This window comes from Tiliqua scincoides, chromosome 3 (genome assembly GCF_035046505.1).
Source record: "Tiliqua scincoides isolate rTilSci1 chromosome 3, rTilSci1.hap2, whole genome shotgun sequence".
Classification (NCBI taxonomy): Eukaryota; Metazoa; Chordata; class Lepidosauria; order Squamata; family Scincidae; genus Tiliqua; species Tiliqua scincoides.
This window is the reverse complement of record NC_089823.1, coordinates 208,284,902-208,302,098: the sequence shown is the minus strand read 5'-3', so window position 1 is coordinate 208,302,098 and position 17,197 is coordinate 208,284,902. Positions and strand designations below refer to the sequence as shown.

The 17,197-nt window shown below is 41.3% G+C and overlaps 1 protein-coding gene across 1 annotated transcript in view; it reads right to left on the bottom strand.

Annotated features, from left to right (window-relative positions):
• Nucleotides 1-3,746: 3,746 nt before the first annotated feature.
• COL4A3 (collagen type IV alpha 3 chain) overlaps nucleotides 3,747-17,197 on the bottom strand; it is a 96,832-nt gene continuing 83,381 nt past the window's right edge. Inside the window, exons 44-52 of the mRNA XM_066621517.1 lie at nucleotides 15,927-15,999; nucleotides 13,937-14,008; nucleotides 13,723-13,842; nucleotides 12,529-12,627; nucleotides 11,182-11,394; nucleotides 10,367-10,544; nucleotides 9,443-9,557; nucleotides 7,356-7,528; nucleotides 3,747-3,831 (exon numbers count right to left, since the gene is read on the bottom strand). Coding sequence (XP_066477614.1) covers nucleotides 3,747-3,831; nucleotides 7,356-7,528; nucleotides 9,443-9,557; nucleotides 10,367-10,544; nucleotides 11,182-11,394; nucleotides 12,529-12,627; nucleotides 13,723-13,842; nucleotides 13,937-14,008; nucleotides 15,927-15,999 — 1,128 coding nt within the window. The remainder of the gene's footprint in view (nucleotides 3,832-7,355; nucleotides 7,529-9,442; nucleotides 9,558-10,366; nucleotides 10,545-11,181; nucleotides 11,395-12,528; nucleotides 12,628-13,722; nucleotides 13,843-13,936; nucleotides 14,009-15,926; nucleotides 16,000-17,197) is intronic.

Here is a 17,197-nt window from a genome sequence, read left to right as displayed (position 1 = left end):
CTGAAGCTGGAAGTAGCACATAGCCATCTTAACTAGTAGCCATTGATAGACTTGTCCTCCATCAGCCAACGGCCACTAGAAAAGAAACTGCTCTTGGGTGAGTATGCTATCCCCCTGCTAAATGTACGAGACCACTACTTTATAAGGTGCCTCCTTGCCCAGTTAGCAAAGAAAGATTTTTTTCCTAGTTCATCAGTGGATATGTGGAGCTGGGATTTTTTGCCCCAATGTACTTCACTTAAGCTGTGTACTACAAAAGGAAAGATCCATCTCAGTGACACCTACAGCACTTTACCAGCAAACTGCAGAAGCTAATAATGCTCCCAGTGTTCTAGCCACTAACATGATGTCAGTGCGATTCAATGCTTCATCCCAACTGGATAAAGAAAAACATGTTGGGCATTTAGAGAATCACTGCATATGCTGTACATTCCATTATTCATAACAATGAATGTTGGGAGTCCCTACAACATGCAGAAGTTTTACATGCTTGTATTACACCAACAGAAAACATCCAGCTATGTGGCTCCCAGATATTTATCATCTCCATCTATGCTGTCCTGTAAATTACATTTGTTAAAACAAAAATAATTTTGTTTTAAGTAGGTACTTCATTTGGTCATGTCATCTTAATAGTAGCAAGCATCGGTGCACAAGGAACAGGAAAAATAATTGAAATAATTGTAATGTGTGAAAGAAAACAATATGTAAATCTGTTGCAGTGATATTTTATTTAAGTCCCACATATCTGTTAGTACATCTGCTTGCAATGTGAACAGAACATTCCTGCACCACCATATACTGCTATGGGTTGTGTTGCTGCAAGAATGTGACAGAAGCATTAAAATAGAATTTTAAATATTTACTTCCAAAAATACATTAATGAGAAAAAAATGGCAATTTAAATCTCTACGTTCTACAGCATACATTTCCAAGAGTATGAACGCTGAGATGTTATTTTTATGGCTATGTAGTTTTGCAAAGCTGAGCATTGTGCAAGTAGCAAAAGCAATGAACATCCTTCATGTTAACTTTATTTTAAATAATTTTTCAAGTGCAATATTATAAGTACAAAATAGTCAGAGAGCTACAGTTTTATCATAAATAATAATCGTCATATATAAAGGCCCTGATTGAGCTGTTGCTGTGCTTTGTTGTTTGTAACTCATGAGCCTGAATGGGTATGCACATCCCCTCTCAGATTCATCCATTAACTTCAGTGCCTTGCAACATGCATTTAGCTCCAGGTGCATATTTGTACAGTATTACCTGTATATGGGAACCTCCTTTACTTGATCAAAACAACTTATCTATGGCCACAATTCTAAACACACTGAGGGGCAAGTTCCACTGAACATACTGAACTTACTTCTGAATCAACTTACTTCTGAATCAACATGAGTAATATTGCACTGTTAGGCAATTTAAAATGCATTTTCTAATATAAAGCTTTTCCCACACAGATCCACTCTAATCTTTACCAAAAAGATTGGATTTTACTTAATGGAATATGATTACATGCAGCTGATTATTCTCGACCAATATTAAAGCTCCCAAACATTAGATGTGTAAATTTTTTGTGGTCTTCAAAAAGAGTAAACAGGAAGTTTTTGTAGTTATTTGTACTAGTCAAAATGGGCTTACTGAATATTCTACCTCAGTGATGCACATGTATGACATCACAGTTCAGCCTTGTGAATCTACAGAGTTTCTAGCCCGACTGTTGCACAAACTATTTCATTTATTTGTGGTACACTGACAGTCTGAAAGAAACCCAGTTCTCTTCCACTTTGCAAATGCTTCTCTACTTGGTTGTCTGGAGGCAATTTTTTCTTATGTAGACTATTAGAGTGCTATGTACAAACTCCTCATAGCCAGTTTTTCCCAGCAACAAACAGTAATAAAATAGAATCTCAACCATTCCATCTCTTCAGATTTGCTTCTTCCAGAACTTTGTGAGACAGTGTGCAAATGCACCCCCCTTTATTTAGAGAGGAACTAACCCCAAAGTTCATCTTGTAAATTTCCTTTCAACTAGTCAAGAAGCACTGCAATTATCATGAGGGCAGGTCATTAGAGGGCATTATTAGAGGGCAGGTCCTCTCCTGGATTGAGACCTGGTTGAAGACCAGGAAACAGAGAGTGGGTGTCAATGGGCAGTTTTCACAATGGAGAGAGGTGAAAAGCGGTGTGCCCCAAGGATCTGTTCTGGGAGCGATGCTTTTCAATCTCTTCATAAATGACCTAGAGACGGGTGAGCAGTGAAGTGGCAAAGTTTGCAGACGACATCAAACTTTTCCAAGTGGTGAAGACCAGACGTGATTGTGAAGAGCTCCAGAAGGATCTCTCCAAACTGGCAGTATGGGCAGCAAAACGGCAGATGCGTTTCAATGTAAGTAAGTGTAAAGTCATGCACATTGGGGCAAAAAATCAAAACTTCACATATAGGCTAATGGGTTCTGAGCTGTCTGTGACAGATCAGGAGAGAGATCTTGGGGTGGTGGTGGACAGGTCAATGAAAGTGTCGACCCAATGTGTGGCAGCAGTAAAGAAGGCCAATTCTATGCTTGGGATCATTAGAAAAGGTATTGAGAACAAAACAGCTAATATTATAATGCCGTTGTACAAATTGATGGTAAGGCCACACCTGGAGTATTGTGTCCAGTTCTGGTCGCCGCATCTCAAAAAGGACATAGTGGAAATGGAAAAGGTGTAAAAGAGAGCGACTAAGATTATTACTGGGCTGGGGCACCTTCCTTATGAGGAAAGGCCTCATAAATTTTTAGGAATGGGCTATGTCAGAATGCCAATGCAAGGGAGGGCACCAGAATGCAGGTCTCTTGTTATCTGGTGTACTTACTGGGGCATTTGGTGGGCCGCTGTGAGATACAGGAAGCTGGACTAGATGGGCCTATGGCCTGATCCAGTGGGGCTGTTCTTATGATGCAAAAATGTTATTTCTTTCTTGACCAGAGGAAGGATAACTTGTGAGGCTGGAATACGTTTGGTGAAATTTCAGAAGCTGCATTAAGATTTGATTTTTTATTTTTTTATACTTGATTCCTTATGTTGTCAGAGTTTCAACTTAAATAGACTCTGCTTTAAGAACATGTTAAACCAACATTAATACCATGTTTATTCCATTTTAGTTAGAAAAGTACCAAGATGGCAGCTCTATTTTTTCCAGATAAAATCTGGGAACACCTTAGTTTATAACTTACATGGACCAGGAGTGGCACAGTTCAGCAGGTGACAACCCTGTATTACTACCAGCAGGGCCAGCCCAAGACCTCCTGACACCTGAGCAGCATGCCAAATACTGTTCCCCTTACAATGAGGTGCCAGCCTTTGCTCCTTTCACTCTCCAATGTTCTAGTTCAGCATTCTTCACCCTTGCATGTTTTCTTTTCCTTTCTGTTCCTCTCTTCCTTTTCTAATTCAGGGAATAGAAGGAGATGGAGGCAAGTGGGTGACCACTTCAGTTGTCTTCATGGATGGGTCAGTGCTGACTGCCAGTACAAACAATATAACTCAAGAAAGTGCTTTGCATTTTACCAGAAACAAAGTAGTCAAAATATTGCACTATTTCATTATAGTACAGCACTGGCATTTTCAAGTTCACATAGAAACACAGATTGGCTTAGTTAAAACACATTATTATCATAAAATGCTTTTGATTTGATACAGGTAGTTTTTGTGTGTGCGTGCCCCAGAACTGGAGCTTAATTCTCTAATGGTTGCTTTGTTTAGTGGGGCAACCTCATACAGACTTGACAGCGACTGATTATTTTCTCCAGGTCTCCAGCTTTCAGAGTCCGTGGCAACGGTTTCCTTAAAAAGAAAAAAAGGAAGAAAAGGTCTCATATTTTAAAAATAAGGTGAGAAACTACTGAAAACAGAACTAGAGGTTAGTAATAACTGGGCACAGTACACGTCCAGCTAAATAGAGTTCATGATGGCAGGCAGTTAGCAAAACACAAATGTGTTTGACTTATACATAAATGTTAGCAATGTATGACTAACACACTATCCAGTGGCGTAGCTAGCAGGGGGATGTAACACCACAAATGCCCCAACATCACTAACATCCCGAAGGCTAGGAGTAACCCCATCATGCCATATACCGTTGGATGTGGAATTTCCAGCAGAATGCAATGCAAAAAACCAAATTGAAATATCTCCTTTCCATCAAAAGTTATGGCCAAACAACCAAAACAAAAAAATGCATGCATGGAACCCTATGGAGAATGAAACTGAGCCATATTGCGCGTTTACTCATGAGTAGGCGAATTTGCCATAGTCTGCCGGAAAGGGCATGCTGAGAGGAATTCAATGACACCAGAATGGTTCCTATCCAATGAAAGTAGCCCCCAAAAAACACCCATGAAGGAAGTCCCTCCCTCCAAGAATACGAATATAATGAGTCCTATGGAAAGCGAAAGTAAGCCACAGGGTGGTGTTTACTTGCGAGTAAGCAGATGAGCCTTGACTCCTGGTCAAGTCAGTCAAAGGGAAGTGCAAGGCTAGTTGCCTGGTCCCCATCTGATGAAAGTGGAGCTCAACAAATGCTCCAGAAGGCAGCACCCCCCCCCCCCCAAAGAATAAACCAGAGGCTTGAGCTGGTAAGGTGGGCGCCAGGGAGGGCTGAAAATCTCACTGCTTTATTTGTGGGGGGTGTTATTGCAGGCATCAACCCCCCCCCCAAAGAATAAAACAGAGGCTTGAACTGGTAAGGTGGGCACTGGGGAGGGCTGAAATCTCACTGATTTCTTTTTGTAGGGGGGTGTTATTGCAGGCAGGCTACAGAGAAAATTCACTTGGTGAAACAGGGCTGGCTTTCCCTTATTTATCTGTTTTTCTTTAAACTATTTATAATTATTTTATTTTGCTTGATAATGTCACTTCCAGTCATGACATCACTTCCAGTGGGTCCTGGACAGATTGTCATTCTAAAAAGTGGGTCCCAATGTTAAAAGTTTGAGAACCACTGCCTTAACTCAAAACAGGCCAATGAGACATCCTGGGGGGAGGGGTGACATCCTAGTGACCAACATTCTGGAAAGTGTGGCTTTTAGGAATAATACCATCATGTTATATACCATTTGATGCAGAATTTCATCCATTGCTTATGGGGAAATATTCACTCCATTTATTTTTCTGGCCATTATTATTATTCATTCCATGTCATGACTATTAGTATCTCTGTCTCACCTACCGCACAGGGTTGTTGTGAGGACAAAATAAAGGGAGGAACCATGTACACCACCCTGAGCTGCTTAGAGGAAGGGTGGTATAAAAAGTGAATTAAATTAATAATTAAGGGCTCAATCCTATCCAATTTCCCTTTGCTGGTGCAGCTGTGCCAATGGGGCATGCACTGTGTCCTGTGGTGGGGGGACAGTCTTGGAGACCTCCTCAAGTTATAGGAACATTTGTTCCCTTACCATGGGGCTGCATTGCAGATGCACTGGTGCTGGAAAGTTGGATAGGATTGGGCCCTAATTAATTAAGTCAGTGTTTCTCAAACTGTGGGTCAGGACCCACTAGGTGGGTCGCGAGTCAATTTCAGGTGGGTCCCCATTCATTTCAATATTTTATTTTTAATCTAACAGACTTGATGCTACCATGGTATGTGACTGCATTTGGGGAAATGTGACAGACATGTACTTTTAACAAGCTACTCTGTATGTTCTTTTAACGATGATAGTCAATGGGACTTACTCCTGGGTAAGTGTGGGTAGGATTGCAGCCTAGAATTGTTAAAAATTGTCCTGCTAGATAATGTCACTTCCGGTCATGACATCACTTCCAGTGGGTGCTGACAGATTCTCATTCTAAAAAGTGGGTCCTGGTGCTAAATGTGTGAGAACCACTGAATTAAGTCATATGGGGTGACAAAAATTTATGGGCCCCGGGTGTCAAATGACCTAGCTACGCCTCTGACAATATCCAACCAAATAAGAACAGCCCCGCTGGATCAGGCCAAAAGCCCATCTAGTCCAGCCTCTTATGTCTCACAGTGGCCCACCAGATGCCTCAGGGAGCACACAAGACAACAGAACTGCATCCTGATGGGTATCATCCCAGTATTCAAGTCATATATCCATACATTTATTTTCCTACAAAGAGCATTGCATACTACATGCTAATAAAGGTACAAAGGCAGTTCAGTGTTGTGAGGTACTGTACTCTAACAGTGGCTCAGCAGAGCCCATATAACAATCTAACAGATGGGGACAGCTGCTTGCTACGTGCTAATGCTACCCTTACCGGGAAGCTCTCATTCGTGCTGCTACCACTTCCTGAACCCTGTATGACCCATCCCCATCCCACAGAGACCCACACCACAGAGATGCAAGAAATTTAATATAGCGATTAACAAGTTAGAATAGGGGAGGAGGCAGTATCCTTGGAGGGGATGTGACATGCATGAAGATGTCCAGGGGTAGTGCAAAGTGGAACGCTGCCTGATGCTATCTTGGGTCTCTCACTCTTCCCTACATAAAATTAACACCCAAATCTTTACTGTGTTCCTCACACACTGCCATGAAACCTCAAATTATGCATGGAAAGGATAAAGTGGATAGAGAGATGCTCTTTATACTCTCACATAACACCAGAACCAGGGGACATCCACTAAAATTGAGGAACTCCTTGCCACAGGATATGGTGACGGCATCTGGCCTGGATGCCTTTAAAAGGGAATTGGACAAGTTTCTGGAGGAAAAATCAATTATGGGTTACAAGCCATGATGCGTATGTGCAACTTCCTGATTTTAGAAATGGGCTATGTCAGAATGCCAGATGCAAGAGACGGCACCAGGATGCAGGTCTCTTGTTATCTGGTGTACTCTCTGGGGCATTTGGTGGGCCGCTGTGAGATACAGGAAGCTGGACTAGACGGGGCTATGGCCTGATCCAGTGGGGCTGTTCTTATGTTCTTAAGTCTGGAACTTCCATTTACACATGGATGGTGCAAACTCTCACGCTGTTCCTGTAAATGAAACCGGAAGTCTCGCACTTCCAGTTTTCATGAAAGTGATGTAAGGAGGGGAAGGATTCGCTTTATCCTTGAATGAGTGGGAAGCAGATCAGAGTGGCTTGCATTGGTGGGAGGAAGCTGTGGCAGAATCTGGGTGAAAGACACCCTGAATCCGCTACCAATGCAGTCCACATCAGGTGACTGCATAAATGGACTGGCATTGAAGCTATCTTCAATACTGTTATGGCCTGGGAAAGGGAATTGCCCTTTTGTGGAGTGTCTGTTAGCACTACAACTTTTGTTTAGCTCCAACTGTGTACTGTTTTGCTGTAGGTAGGAACACCTCTGAGACTTACTGACATAACAAGCATACCTGAACATCCTTTTGGGATTTAGTGAAGCCAACCAGAAACTGTAGGAGTTTGAATAATAATTGCATGTCCCTCTGCCATGGCATTCGATGAATGGAATGGCACGAAATGTTTCTAAACATGAACCCGGGGATGCCAGTGCTTGTCCAGAAGCTTCTGAGCCTGCACCTGTATACTATAACAATAAAGTCTTCCATGAAAATAATTCCACTGGTAAGTTTCTGAATTGCAGATGAGAAATATTGGTCTTAAAAAAATCTATGTTTAAAGTACAGTATTCATCTTGATGCTAGATGCATCCCAGAACAAGGATACCAAAAACAGCGAACACAAGCTAGTCTGCATAGGAGGTGGAAACTTTAAATAATCTTGTGGTAATGTTTCCATGAACCATTATGATTAAATGAAGATGAGCACAGGAATGTCAAAGGACCTTTGACAGTACAGGTCCAGCTTTGTTATACACTGATTTTTTATACACGGATTTGACTCAACACGAATGGCGACTCCAAATGAGAAGGAATACGCTGGTCCCTGGAGAAGGGGAAAAATGCATCCCTTTAAAATCAGTTTAAAAAACTGAACAGTGCTTTAACAATAGCCTCCTTATTGAGGGGGGGCAGCTGGCTGACAATTCATCAATCCTTCTCTCTCCAGGCGACCCCTTCCTTCCCCTGAGCATGTGAAAGAAAGGTGATCACTTTGCATTGGTGAAGGGAGGGACTGAGTGAAGCACCTTTCTAAGCACTTGGAGAATGACTGATTGATGGATTGTCTTCTTGATGTCTCTTATCATATCACAAAGGTCAGCAAGGCTGTTTTTAAATCACTGGAGCAAGGGAACTTTGTTTTTTAAATGATTTGCTATAGTGTGTTTTTTGCCATCCAGGTGAGTGCTTGGAATGGAACCCACACGAGTGAGGCTCAACGTGTATATTGCATTTTTAATGTCTGAAAAAGCTCTCTTCACCACTTAGCAAGGGAACAAGAGAACAACAATTAATTCACTGTTATTAATTAATTAACTCCTCTCCTTCCATCCATACACTTCCTTTTCTGCCTGCTTCTTTGGTTTTCAAATCAGGAAGTGAGAGAGAGGGAGGCTGATGCACCTAATTATGTGGGTGGCAGCTGGAGGCGGATGAGAGGTGGGGAGAAGAGTGGGGGAGCAGCAGGAGGTTGGTGCACGTGCTTAAAAAAAGAAAAGGAGTGGCAAAGAGAATGCGCTGCTTCAGGCACACATGTGGCTCAGGTTAATGCTGGACAGAGTCAAGAACTTTGAGGACTGGCTGATCCTGGAACCTGTCCTGATGAACTACGTGGGACAACGTGTTTTAGATTCACAACTTGCTGATTGGAATAGGGAAGTCCCAGTGATATGCAGGTTGCCTATGGTTTCCAAGTTAGTTAAGCTGAATATAAACACAGACCATCTATCTTTTCCTGGTCAAAAGAACACTGTTGCTGTGGCCTAACTTGACCTCATGCTTCTATATAAGAATTTCATTTGTTTTTGGATTTTGGCCTACACTTATTCCAGTTCTGTGTTCTAATTCTTTTGTCCCAGACTCTGGTTTGTTTTCTTCATTGCAACAAGAGTTTCATCTTTTGATTCTGCCTCTCTTCTAGTTGGCACTGCACTCCCTGGACCACTTTACTCATACTGGGCCAAGCATAAGTAAGTCAAGATCATTTGCAGTGGCCATGAGTTGTATGAAACATTCCTTTAGATAAGTAAACATCTCTTCATAAGGCCTCCAACAGCCAATCTATCCTTGATAGTTGCTTTTGATCTCTTTATTTTGTAAGCTAACAAACCCATTTTACCCTTAGCTCTGCCTGAAAAAGGAACATGACTGGGGAACACAATCCCTGAAAGATTCAGTGCTGTGGCTACAGAGATGTTCAGTCAATATTTATTTGGGATTTCTGCTAGGACTGTGTTTTCTAATTAACTGCTATTAAAAAAGCAATGTAATATTATGACCCAGATTTCCAAATGTCTCTTTTACTGACTACTTTTTTGGAAACTACTTTTTTCCCCATGGCTTTCATCAGTGTCCCAACAGTGTTTATTTTTCCTGCTTACCATTACAAAAGAAAATCCCTTCCAAAGAGATTGCCAGCCCTGAGGGCATGATGGAACTGAAGTAGTTTGGCTGTGGACTGCTATTATCATTGCAGGGCCTTCACAGACGATGCACCTACAACAGGAGTTATAAAATGATTACATTAAAAAAAAAATAGTATGATTCCTAAGATGGGGTGAACAAATGGCAGCTCAAAACCTAGATGGAAGACTCTGAGGGGGTGCATCTTGTACACCAACTGTTAGGCTTCACTTTCTTTCACTTGCTCCAGCTATATAAATATTTGTGTCCCCTTTTACAACTCCCTGAAAAATAACTGAGAGGCTGTGTGGGTGTGTCTATTTTGCAAAGAGAGAAAAATTGAATCTTGTAATCAAAAGAATGTATATAAGTCAAGTACATGTATGCAAATTCAAGAAAGAAAAAACACGGTGTATTGTTTTTTATAGAAGGGCCACCTCCAGGTTTTAGATTGCCTTCAGCAAATTGCCTTGCATTGGTTCCCTCCAGAGTGAATGGACCCTGAGACAGTCATTCTGATGCTACTATACAAAGGCTATGGGCATAGAGTGGCCCCTTCTAAGGACTCTGAGCCCTTGGCAGCTGCCTAGCAATGTTGTCCCTGATTCCTAGCTACACAAGTTTTTAAGTGCACCATGCTGTCCTCCAGGTAGCATTTAAATTAAATATTTTTAAATTTTTTAAAAATAATCTGTTTTGCTTAATGTTCTTATTTTTCTGGTGTTCTTAACACTTCATGGATTCACCCTATATACATCCTTTTGCAAAACTGAAGAGGACACACTTCACAAATTTCAATGCTGTTCTGGTTGACCGAGATCGTCATAACCTATTCTGTGCTAATCCAAATAAACTAACATGAAATACAATCAGACAAGAAACTCAAAGTATTAAAATACTACCTGCTGATATAAGGCTCCAAATCTTTCCCAGAAATTGGTGCCATATCTGCTGGCATTGGCTCTGCGGTTGACAGCCAGTATGAATAGTCATTGCGAGAAGCAAAACTACATACATTACTGGGATTGCATAATAAAAAGGGCATGGTGCTAAATCTCTGGAGACAGCTACCGACTGTACCTAGAAGATTCAGAAAACAAGCCGTGATGAGCATCGTTGGACTGTGGCAATCTGTACAGCCATCTTGCAAAATGCAATCAGCAGTATGTATTGAACTGTAATAAAGCCCTGCCTTGTAGGGATGCAGAACTATAATTATCGGTGGCTGAGAGAGAGATGAAGATGCTGCATAAAAATAAAATAGGCAGAAAACAACTTGACTTCTGAATAAAACATTTCTATTTCACCTTTTGGCTCTCAAAAGGACCCCAACTGAAAGTGAGTAGTTAATGTTGCAATAAGTTCCTTCACAGTGTTTCTACAATACTGTAACTGGCACAGCAAAAGCAATAGTGGCGCATAGAGAACTGAGGGTGTAAACTGAAGTGGCGACACAAAGAAATCTTGCCTCTGTTACCGATGTCTGTGATTCCTGTTCCAAATTTCTCATCATCTGAAATACCTACTAGAGGCTCATTGCATACTGCTGGTTCTGTAAACACTCATCCTGTGTGTGAGTAGGTATTAGAGAAGATTTATTTGTTATTGCCTTTCAACCAGATAATGAAATGTTTGTTTTTACACCATCAAATTGTCTTGTTGAATAAAAATATTCTGTTTCTAAGGAATGATTTGAAGCATATGTTTATACAAGTACCAAGGTCCTGTCCATGTGCTTGCTCATTCCCTTGTATAAAAAGAAGAGAATAACCACTATAAATCTGAGTTGTCCCAGATGGACATGAAGGAATCTGTGTTGACTGGCTGTGACGGGAAAAGATGAAGCCTCTATTTGTCAGGTCAGACAAGCAGCCTCCAGGGTATCCAGGCAGCCCTTGTACACCAGGAAAACCAAGGAATCCAGGTAAACCTATGAGTGAATCAATAAAAATAGCTTGATAATATATATATTATATATACACACACTCAATACACGTGTATAAATGTACTATGTGCATGCATACAAATTATATGGAGACACAAATTAGCATTTGCACAATTGTGATTATCCTAGCAAAAATGAAACTGCAATATCAAGATATTTCAGTTACATTAAAGAAAGAAAGTAACTATTGGCACCCTCTGTTAGGTCTGCCAGATCAAACAAGAGAAATAAATAACAGAAGGCAGTCTGTTATGCGGTAGTATATTGAGTATTTTGTAATGTGGTATACCTTTAAAATAAAAGGTCTGATATTTCACAATAAGTGCAATCCTAAAGGAAAGACACACAGATGGTGATGGGGCTTAAATTTTAAAAAATATGTCTTGTCCCACATCATGGCCCATTACAGACAGCAGGTAGTTATTTGTTTCTACGGTTTTGATTAACTGAGATCAACATCCAAAGAATCAACATCTAGAGAGAATTTGGAAATTATTCACAACAAAAAAAGATAAGGCTTAAGGCTAAATGGATTCTATACCAATCCTAAATGGGACTGCTGATGACACTGAGACACCTTTGGCACATACCATCTGGAAACCAGGGCACATGTGATTTCAAAATGCTGGAGAATTTTATTATTTATTCTTTGGAAAATTTTTGAAGTCTTGTGAGTGTGTTTTCCTTAATTGGTTGCTATTATTGTTGTCATCATCATGGCTTAAAGACAGAACTCCTGGAGAAGCTGGGTAAATTTACTGTAGTTTGAGGTCTTGAAATGTGCTGCTGTCAGAGTGAATATAACAATACACTGTACTGAAACATGCTCATACACAGTTCAAGTGGTAGGAGTGAAATCCAGAACTGTGACAGTAATTTACTTTGCAATTCCATTCAGTAGCAAGTCCCACTGGGTTCAATGGGGCTTGCACCCAGACAGTATGTATAGGATTGCAGCCTCAAGGTGATTTAGGTAACAGGTTGTATAATTGAACACAGAGATTTTGAGAAAAGTTTCTGGACTGCGTACGCAAATTAATACTTGATGACGACAAAGATGCAAATGTGGAATAAGTACGAGTATTTTGTACATTGCTGTCTACACCTTCTGTCCTATACCTCTTTGTCCTTGAAATCCTTTGTCTCCTTTTGGTCCAGGTGGCCCAGGAATACCTGGAATTCCACGACTGCCTGGCTGGCCTTCTATACCTGGACGCCCTGGATTCATACAAGGAAATGCATGTTAATATGCTGCAACTATGTATGTACAATCTGGATTTTTTTTAATGCGACATCAGAATGCGAGGAAGAAAATGGAGCTTTGTAATTAGAAACTTTTAATAGTATCAGATTTCAGTGCAAACTAGGAATAGGATGACAAGAATATTTTATGTACTAGATGTGTGACTATTACAGAAATGAGATCATACCAGTAACACTTTAAAACATACCAGTAAAAACTTTAAAAATCTGTTACAATGTTTTTTAAAATAAAAATAGTGGATTTCAATAGTGAACTTCATTGCTATCAGAGCAATGTACTCCATTTTATTTAACTATGCCTTTTCTTAAGAACTGTGGCATTCCTTATAAGATTTTTTATAAGGGAGAACATGGAGCTTGCTGTTGTACATTATGTACTATTAAATGGAAACATTTAATGTGAACTGGACTTACTCAGCAACTCTGTTCATAGTTGAAGGTGCATTTCCCCCCCCCCCCCAACTACCAACATTCCATCATAAGCTGAAGAAGTTGCTTAGTCTTAGAAAAAAAACTTACAGCCCAGTCAGAACTAAATCCTCCCTGCCAATTCAACCACACCACAGAAGTATGTGCTGCATCATGGGGGGAGGGGGGGGGGAGTCCTGGAGGTCTCCTCCAGGTAAGAGAACATTTATTTAGCTGTACTTTAACTGATGCAAGTCCAAGTGGATGTGGGAAGGTGGATCAAGGCTGGGAAGGGGGCATAGGATATTGGTGGCACTGGGAAGGGGGCATAGGATCCTGGCCCAGATCCACCCCTCTCCCCATTCTCTGCCTCATTCATCCCACCTTCACTGCTGTTTTACCAGGTCCAGTGAGGGCAGTAAGCTCTGGTACAAGACTGTGGCACTGCCACCTCTTGCACAACGGCCAGTGGTGAAACACTGCAAGTGCCATTGATAGCTATTTTATGACAGCAAGATACTGTTCCCTCAATTCCCTCCAGTGATATGATTCCTAATATATGATATGATAGACATGTTCCCTGTTCCTGCTATTCCTCTCATTGATTAGGGAAGTAAAAGTGGGCAAATTATGAATCCACACCTGGTGGTCCAGGTGGTCCTCGAGGACCTGGATCTCCTGGATTTCCTGGGATGCCTGGAAGTCCGGCAGGTCCTGGGTTTCCTGGGAAAGAGATAGCTTTCACAGGTGGTCCAGGCTGACCTAACAATGAAAGTATATAAAAAGAATGAGCTGTTTTATGTTAAAAAATCAGAGGGATGAAATGGATTAGTAGATATAGAGAGATGGTGATTACCAGGAAGTCCCTTTGGCCCTTCAGGTCCTGCCATTCCTGGTGGCCCAGATGGTCCCCGATTGCCTTTTTCTCCTGAAAAGAAGATCTTACTTGATTAGCTCGTGTCTGGTTACAAATGTCAATGAGTCAAGATGTCAAGAGTCAAATGTCAAAAGTCAATCCAGTGAAGGAGTCCATTTCATTTTGGTGTGCAATCCTTCAGTAGTTAATATACAGTGTATTCAACCAGTGTATTCAGACTGGTTTGTATCACAACACCCTGTCAATTTCAGTACCAGTTTTGCTCAAAAGTTGGGCCTCTCTGGTTATGGACCCTGGAAATATGACATAAAACACAGATTATTTTATTTATTTAAAATATTTATATCTTGTCTGTCCCCTCCAATCTGAGGCATTCAAGGCAGTATTGGGTTAATGGGTAGGGCTGTCCTAAGATCTCCTGATACCCGAGGTGGCACACCAAATGCTGCCCTCCTTACCTGATGATGTACCAGTCTCTGGTCCCCCCACTCTCCAATGTTCTGGCTCAGCACTCTCCTCTCCTTCACATTTCCCATTCCTTTTCTTCCCCCTTTCCTTTTCCAATCAGAGTAGAAGGAGGAGCAGTGGAGGCAGGTATGTGGACAGAGATGGGCATCCTTCACCATTCTGGTGCCTGATGCAACAGCATCTGTTGGTCTCATGGATTCAAAGGGCCATGTCTTACTGAACATGGACCCAACAGGAGTTAGATTACTGTTTAACTCATAGTGCAATCCAGTGCATCTTTACTCATAAGTAAGACCCACAGAGTCAGTAATTTCAGGTGTATATAGGACTAAAGCCAGGCAGCTCAATCCTAACTTGTTTCTGGATGGGGAGATGGGCGAACGGGAGAGGGAGCGGGCATATCTTGGTAGCACTGGCGTATGTCAGATCCTAACCCAATTCTTTGTCCCCTTCCAACCTTATGTACAAACCACCAAACTTATGTCCAGTATCTGACCCTTATCCGCCTCTCACTGGCTGTCCCACACAAGGGAGGGAGCACTGACGGTGCTGAGCCTGCCTAGTATCTTTGCTGATCCCCCAGTGATTGGGAGTATGGCAGCCAGCCCCATCATGCATGCATTGAACTGGAGAAAACTGGTGGTACCAACGTTGTAAAAGATCCTGAGGATTCTTAGTTCCTCAGAAGCTGATAGAAACTGCCTAGACTATGTAACTTAGCATTCAAATTTATCCATTCACATTTAGTCACATATCAATGTGATAAAGCACAAATATAAGAAATCACTAAAAAGCAGATGAGTCACAACCAATATAACAAGCTATTTGTGGTCTGCCTGAGCCAGGATCAGGCTCCAGAATTCTGTACTAGCTGTAGCTTCCAAGTCATCTTCAAGGGCTGAATGCATTAAAATAATCTAAGCTGTAATTTATAGAAGAGCTCAGATATGTCATGCACCTAAACTATCCAGAAGAAAGCTGCAATTCATCTTAGCTTGATTCTAGCAATGAAAAGAAACCGTTGCTTGACAATGTCATGCATAATTATAATTACAGCTCCTAAAATTGAGCTTCTTCCTACAAGTACAAAAATAAAACAAAGCAAATTTGATACAATATAGCTAATATTTATTCTATGAATATAAATGACAACTTTTTGAATCATGTTGATTTTTACTCTTTTCTAGTTCAGTCTGTATATACAGACAATTTTCTGCATTGGGTTTATTAGCTAGGAAAAAGCAGAGATGAATGCAGTTTGGCTCTTTACCAGTCTAGTTTTGGTTCAGAATCCTGATAAGGAAAAACAAAAAACCAAACCAAACCAACCCCCCCGCCCCCCCCCCCAAAAAACCACCAACACAAAAACTGCAGAGCTGCTTCCACTAAAGTACCTGTTCTGCAGAGGACACTCTGGATTCACAGACCTTAACTAGATAGTTTATTAGTGAAAGGAGCATACAAGAAATGAGAGTACGTGCTTTTGAAATTCATCAAATACCTTTTAGACCTGGGAATCCTAGAAAACCAAGTTCACCTCTAGGACCTTGGTAGCCAGGGATACCTTCAGTTCCCTATGAGTCAACAAGATGAAAAAAGAATCCTATATCAGTGACCATACACAGCACACTATTTTCAGTGAGGCAAAGCTAGCAGATTCTGAGAAGTGGGGGGATGGATGCAGAATAATCATAACAATTATCACAGTTCCTTCAAGAAACTTGATTTTAATATTTCAGAGCACATCAGGGATTTCCAGAGTTCAGATCTGTAGCAATCTCACCTTCAACCTATTTTTCTCTCTAAGTGTTGGAAAGCAGATACAGCTCCCCCTGCAGGACAGTAGGAGGTGGTATATTGTCTAGGAAGCAGATGACCCAGACACTACCTGTCTCCAACCTGTACTATATTTTTCTTTGTTCTATGGAAGTGTGTCCCTACCTGGCTTCTTTCCTCCCCTTATTTTCTCTCTCTCTGTTCCTGAGTGTCTAATGAGCAGGACATCTCTCCATGAGCTTTGACCAGCTGCATGCAGCCGACCATGACATGAAGCCTCACACACTCCTGCAAAGCGAGTAGCTTTAGGATTTCCTATTCCAAAGTTTAGGACCTGAACTCTCAACAGAGATACACACATTTCTGAACTATAAGTATTTTTCTTTGAAACCTTTAAACTGCAAACTAATGGGGTTGGTGGGAAGCAATCAGAAGAAGGGTCTTCTGTTATATGACTCTGCTCGACCCCTTTTTCCAACACTAACAGCCCAATCCTAACTAACTTTTCAGCACTGATACAACCATGCCAATGGGGTGTGCGCTGCATTCTGTGGTGTTGGGGAGGCAGGCCTCCTCAAGATAACTGAATGCTTGTTCCATGACTTCGGGTCTGCATTGCACCTACATCAGTGTGGAAAGTTGGTTAGGGTTGGGCTGTTAAGTACCCTACAGGCGCTGTCTACAATAATAATATTGCTTTTTGACAAAGGACAGAGTAGGAAAAAAATATTGGAATTGAAACATGGGGTTTTTAACCCTGTCTCCTACATAATAGTAATGTATGGATGGGAGGGGGACATTTGCCAGAGAGGATTGGCAGGTGGAAGGGTTTTGGTTAACCTTTCCTAGCCATCATTTTTTCTCTGAAAAATATGCCTCCAGAAGCTTTTAAATAACTTTTTTTCACTAGCTGGGCCCCAAGTCAGTACAGCTGGGACAAAAAAGTCTTAAAGGGGGGGTATCTGGAGGAGAACATTGGTGAGTACCAGAGGAATT